The sequence below is a fragment of the Palaemon carinicauda genome, chromosome 23 (assembly GCF_036898095.1).
Source record: "Palaemon carinicauda isolate YSFRI2023 chromosome 23, ASM3689809v2, whole genome shotgun sequence".
Taxonomy (NCBI): Eukaryota; Metazoa; Arthropoda; class Malacostraca; order Decapoda; family Palaemonidae; genus Palaemon; species Palaemon carinicauda.
Window position 1 is genome coordinate 28336466 of NC_090747.1, and position 6663 is coordinate 28343128.

A 6663-nucleotide genomic window follows, 5' to 3' on the forward strand; every position below is an offset into this window, starting at 1 on the left:
GGTAAAGTTATCTGGATAAGTATAAGGAAGAATCAAATTTAACGGAGAACAAAAAAAATTCTTTTTTTAACAAAATTATAAAGTAAGATTACCAGATAAAATTAAAAACTCAAAGATTCAGGTAGTTTGCTAAAATCATATGCAGGAAATAAATGTAATAACTGAAAAAATCCCTTATAATTTTATTACTTTCTCATCAGAATCTATCTCATTTAATTTTGAAACTTTCAGAATTGTAAAAAAAAAAAAAATAAAAAAAATAACGCGTAGATATATATAGCCACTGCTAAGTGTATTAAAACCAATATGAATTTTTTAAATTTTCAAAATCACTTCATTGAAGAGTAATTTACTTAAATAATCAAAGAAAATAGCTAGGACCATGTTTAACACATTCCACGTGATCATTTTAATAATGAGGTATATTTAGGAAAAAGGAAAGCATTGGCAATGAGATAAAATTAGCATTATTATAACACGAAAACCTAAAACCCTTCAAGTAACCTTTTCCCACAAATAAATTGATTTATTCTTTTTATTATAAATAACTTTTATCCGATGCTCTACAATGATTTTAGCAGCTTAATAATTTAAACTCAGAGATATAAAATTTTGACGAATGATGTAAGCTTTGGGCGAAAAATATTATGTATCATATTCGTTAACATTTTGTAATTTAAAAATGGCATACTCTCTTAATTATTATAGTCAATTAATAAGTATTCCAGACAGATATATCGTTTTTGTTTACTGGTTAATCCTTTCGTCTTTCCCAACTTCTCATCTAGCCTTTTTTTTTTTCTCGTTTCCATTTGTCATTGATTCATTTTACTCCAAATACAATCTGAGGGCAGTTTTGCCGCTTACTGTATTTTGTTCTTCAAAATCAGTCACCATCTTAACACCACTTCCAAAGAAAAGAGATTTTTCAAATATTTCTTTATATAGATATTCTTATGTGTCTAAAAGTAAATGTTCCCCCATTTTCGAGGTATACGTTCCTTTGAGGTGATGTCTCTCTGAAAATTACGACTTGAAAGAGGTATAATGATATAATTTAAAGAAATATAAGAGACGAATATTATCACTATTTACGAAGATTTCATATTATCTGATTATTACCAAAATATGTCTTCACTGAAGGAAAAGTAGAATTATTGCATGAAATATCAAATAGACATAGATGCTAATCTTCTGCTCATTCACTTTGATAGACTGTATTAATGGTGGAAGTTAGGTTAAAATCCTATTTCTCTTAGTTGTGTGACTTTGGGAAATTAGCAAGTGCCCATCGTGACACCGAATGTCAAACAAAGCGACTGAAAGGGAATGCACAATGCAATGCAGAAGGAATTCAGGGATTTTGATTGATTGACAGCTGGTGAACTGGCTGGATTCATAATCAAATTATATAACCTGTAGGGAGAAACACTCTCTCTCTCTCTCTCTCTCTCTCTCTCTCTCTCTCTCTCTCTCTCTCTCTCTCTCTCTCTCTCTCTCTCTCTCTCTCTCTCTCTCATATCATTACAGCTCAGGATAAACATTTTAATCATTCTTCGAAAAATATGGAGTTTTCTACCAACCTGTCGCTTCTTCGCAGGGATCTAATAAATAAGTTATTCTGAAAAAAAAAAAAAGAATATATTCTTTCTTTTAAAGTTTTTTATATTAACACTCGACGTTTGAAATATTTACTGTACTTTCTTCTGAACCTTTATGTCGTTCCTACATAGTCAACATATGGAAGAGAGAAGAAATTTTTACTTATGCATTTTATTTATTTTCTTAGGATTCACAGTACTAAGAGAGAGAGAGAGAGAGAGAGAGAGAGAGAGAGAGAGAGAGAGAGAGAGAGAGAGAGAGAGAGAGAGAGAGAGAGAGAGAGAGAGAGAATGTGTTTGATGAAAAATAAACATTCAGCCACACTAACCTTTAACATTCAGGAGTGAATTATATCATGTAATTCCTAAACGAACACCTTCCTTTCGTCAGATTGTATGTACTGTATGAAAATGTACCTGGCATATTCAGGTATACGGGATTCGATTCCAAATGACTACCAGATGATTTAACTCCTGTGCCATCGGTCCCCCAGACTAAAACTCTTTATAGTAACGACCTTTGCACTGACATGTGCAGGGTGGCACAATTATCATAAATCCTGAAGGAGACTATAACCGTTTATGATTTCTAGAAACAATTTACATTTCATATAAGTAGACATCAATGAATATCGAATAAAAACCTACGAACTTTCATTCAGTCATCGATATAAATCGCTTCTTATTTCAATTTCGGTGTCAAGTTCTGGGGAAACAAATATTGTCTCTCCTCAGCTTTTATATTCATTAAGAATATTTAGTGTATCATCCATAACCATTATTTATATAGAATATATCTTTGTTTTACTCATATCCATTGTGAGTCCTACATTTATGCTTTCTCTATTCAAATGGTCTATAGTCTTTTGCAATTCCTCCATGAGTCATTTAACAAATCTATGTCATCTACAAATGTTAAGTTGTTGAGATATTCTCCATTATTGTTAATCCTTACATTTTCCGAGTCTTGATTTTTGTAAACTTTTTTTAGGCACGTTCTGAATAATTCAGGAGAGATGAGGTTTTTTTGTCTAATTACTTTCTCAATCTTAATTTTCTCACTATCTTTACGTATTTTTAAGATTGCTGTATTTCTGTGAAGATATTTTCTAGTGTTCTAACATAACATTAATCTATTCTCTTTCTTTGAGAGGCTTGCTTTCGTTAATGATGAACTTTTGATAGAATCAGAAGCTACCTCATAGTCTATAAATGCCATACATAGGGGTTTGTCATACTCTGTGAATTTTTCAATTACCTGTTTGATATAAGAGATATGGCCAATTGTTGACTGCCACTTTTAAAGACTTCTTACACTACCTAGTATGATCACTAAGATTTTTTTATATATTACGTAGAGTAAACTTGTCGGACGGTAATTTTTGAGGTTTATTGCGTTTCACATTTTGTGAATTAGTATAATGATAGTTTTTCTAAGTTCTAGGTACGGAGCATTATGGCAGATATTTGATTTACAGCTCAGTTAGTCTTAATACTATGGAATCTCTTCCATCCATTGTTATGCCATCTTCTCTTTTTGATTTGCGTCTTTTCAAGTCTTTTAAAACTTCCTATTATTACGTTTGGTACCGGCTCATGCGTTTCATTATTACTAATGGTGAAGGTCTTTCTTATATCAATAATGTATAGCACTATATAGAAATCCTCTACAATTTTTATCACCTCATCTCTATTGAGGAAAATATTTCCATTTGTATACTTTAAAGCAAACATCTGTTCGTGCCCTATTCTAAGTCTTACTGCCGCTAGAAAGAGATCAGGTCTTTGACTGACCAGAAAGTACAACATTGGATCCCACCATCTCTCTGGTTACGGATAATTTTTCCTTTCACTACACACATCGAATATTTTGGCCTATTCTTTCCACATGCTCTTCTGTCCTCATGCAACGGACAACATTGAGATTGAAAAACTACTCTTTTTCACTCAAGGGGTTAACTACTGCACTCTAGTTGTTTATTGGCTACTTTCCTATTGATAAGGGTAGAAGAGACTCTTTAGCTATGGTAAGCAGCTCTTCTAGCTTGACACTCCAAAATCAAACTACTGTTTTTTAGTCTTGGGTAGTGCCATAGCCTAGCACCATGGTCATCCACGGTCTTGGGATAGAGTTCCCTTGTTTGAAGGTCCACTCGGGCACACTATTCTATATGTTTTTTCTTCATCGTGTTATTTTAAGTTTTTATAGTTTATATATGGCACATTTATTTTAAAGTTTTTACTGTTCTTGAAATATTTTATTTTGATTGTTCATCACGTCTCTTATAGCTTATTCATTTCCTTATTTCCTTTCCTCACAAGGCTATTTTCCATGTTGGAGCCCTTGGGCGTATAGCATCTCGTTTTTCCAACTAGGATTATACCTTATTAACAACAACAACAATAATAGTAATAATAATAATAATAATAATAATAATAATAATAATAATAATAATAATAATAATAATAATAATACATTTCATTATTCTTCTTTTCTTTAGTGCTTCCTCAGTTTTGGTGTGATTGTGTTCACAAATGTCTTGGGTTCTTGGTTTGTTTATTGTTTTGGATATTTCCAATAATTTCTTTTCATCTCTCTTTAATTTTACTGTCATATCCATTTTTTTTCTTTATTAAGATTTTGTTCTTTTGTGAAAGCTTTTTTTGATATTGAATAAGAACATTTTTGCTTATGTCTTGTACTGAATGTAATACAAATCTAGATAAATAACATATTTTTTTTCTTGCTTCCAATTCATCATACACACACACAAACACACACACACACACACACACATATATATATATATATATATATATATATATATATATATATATATATATATATATATATATATATATATATATATATATATATATATATATACACACACATATATATATATATATATATATATATATATATATATATATATATATATATATATATATATATATATATATATATATATATATATATATACACATATATATATATTATAAAAGAGGAATAAAATTAAGATTCTACCTTTCTTCACATACGTTTAAAATATAACTATCAGAGACCAAATATGTCATTTTAAGCACTTTTTTTTCCTTTAAAGCAATTACTAATGATATTGTGACGGGCCAAGAGTAGGTTGTGACTCAAAGGTGAGATGAATGCAACTAAGAACTTTATTACAGACACATCAAGTATATATATACACTAGGTCCCAGTAAGTAGGTCACAAAATACAAACATGCTATTTCTTGTCAAAGCGGCAACTGGTTCTGTTAACAGTTAACAATGAAATAGGCAGACAGGTTAATACAAGTTGCTGTCAGTGCGAGGGGAGAGCGAAGATCCAGACGATAATGTATACAAAAAAGAGAAATGTCGTAACTATGTACTATCGTCTGACACACAGGTGGTACATGGCTCCCATCTTAAAAATGACATACTGTACATGTTACATATGGCGCCCTGATCTGGAGAGGCAAAATGTATGTGGGTCATCTGGCAGATGATAAATAGGTTTTAGATGATCAATGGAGGCCCAGTCTTCATTGCCAATAATGTTTAGTAAGAATGCTTTCTGGTTGTGTCGGATCACAAGAAAAGGGCCCGTATAATGGTGCGTTAGCGGTGGCTTGCTAGTGTTGTTGTGTAGGAAGAGTGCATTGCAGAGTGCAAATCTGTCGGTATGTGATGCTTCGCTGGGAGCTTGTAAGTCTGGCTGCATAGAGTAAATATTCCCACAACATGACGTATGCACTGGAGATCGTCGGAGGAGGTTGCAGAAGGAAAAAATTCGGCAGGGACGACCAACGTGTCGCCATACACCATTTCAGCTGCCTAGACGTTTAGGGCGTCTTTAGGAGTGATCCTTAGTCCCAGGAGGACCCAAGGAAACTGAGTAAACCAGTTGGAGTCCTTGCTGCTTTTAGGGTGCTATGAAATCGTTCAATCCTTCCATTGGCAGTGGGGTTGTAGGCAGTTGTCTGATGTAGGGTGATGCCCAGCAGATTCGGTAATGATGTCCACAATTGAGAGGTGAAAGTGGTACCACTGTCTGAAGTAATATGCTCAAGGATACCAAATCTTGCTACCCATTCTGAGAGTAAGGCAGATATACATAAGGGTAACGTTTCAGTTTCCATGGGAATGGCTTCAAGCCAACGAGTGGTGCGGTCGATTACGGTAAACAGATTACAGTGACCTTGTGATGTGGGTAGGGGGTCTACAACGTCGATGTCAATGTGGGCAAAACGGCGCTGAGGTTGAGGAAAGGTGCCCACTCCTGAATCCATGTGTTGATGTACTTTAGAAGTTTGGCAAGAATTACAGGTGCGGACCCAATAATTAGCATCCTTAGTAATGCTTTGCCAAATGAACTTAGTCTTCAGCAGCTGTGCAGTAGAACGACGTAAGGGGCGTTGTAATCCAATCACAGTTGAACGGCAGCCAATGTGTTTCTTGACAGGGCATTGACAACGCGATTTATTTTCTCAAGGACGTATTGAAGGGTGCAATTGTATTCAGCCATGGCGGAGAGATGTCGGCGTAGACGGGCAGACCAGACATCAGACTGTTAAGTGAAGGCGTGCACCAGAGGCTTGTGTTCTGTGCAAATGACGAAGGGCATACCTTCTAAGAAATTGCGAAAGTGAGGGAGAACCAAGTTCACTACTAGCAATTCGTGATCGAAGGTAGAATAACCTTATTCTGCCTTGGACAGTTTTCTGCTGAAGAAGGACGGTGGGCGGGGTAAGCCGTTGACCACCTGTTCCAGTACTGCACCAATAGTGATGTCGTTGGCATCGGAGGAGAGAAGGAGAGGGGCACATGGGACGGGAAAAACGAGAGCAGCAGTTGTTCATAGGGTATTCTTTGCATTGCAGAATGCTGCTTCTTGAAGGGGACACCACTTCAGGTCTTTTGGCCTGCCCTTGAGGGAGGCGTAGAAGGGAGCAAGAGTGACAGCAATGGCGGGCAGAAAACGGCGATAATAGTTGATCATGCCTAAGAATTCCTGCAGTGTTTTGACGTTCGATTGTGTGGGGAAGTTCTGAACAGCTG

The 6663-nt window shown here is 34.9% G+C and overlaps 1 protein-coding gene across 1 annotated transcript in view; it reads right to left on the reverse strand.

Annotated features, from left to right (window-relative positions):
• The window catches only part of LOC137617506 (piggyBac transposable element-derived protein 3-like), an 18692-nt gene extending 12798 nt beyond the window's left edge, over nucleotides 1–5894 (reverse strand). The window contains exon 1 of the mRNA XM_068347526.1: nucleotides 5681–5894. Coding sequence (XP_068203627.1) covers nucleotides 5681–5894 — 214 coding nt within the window. The remainder of the gene's footprint in view (nucleotides 1–5680) is intronic.
• Nucleotides 5895–6663: the final 769 nt, after the last annotated feature.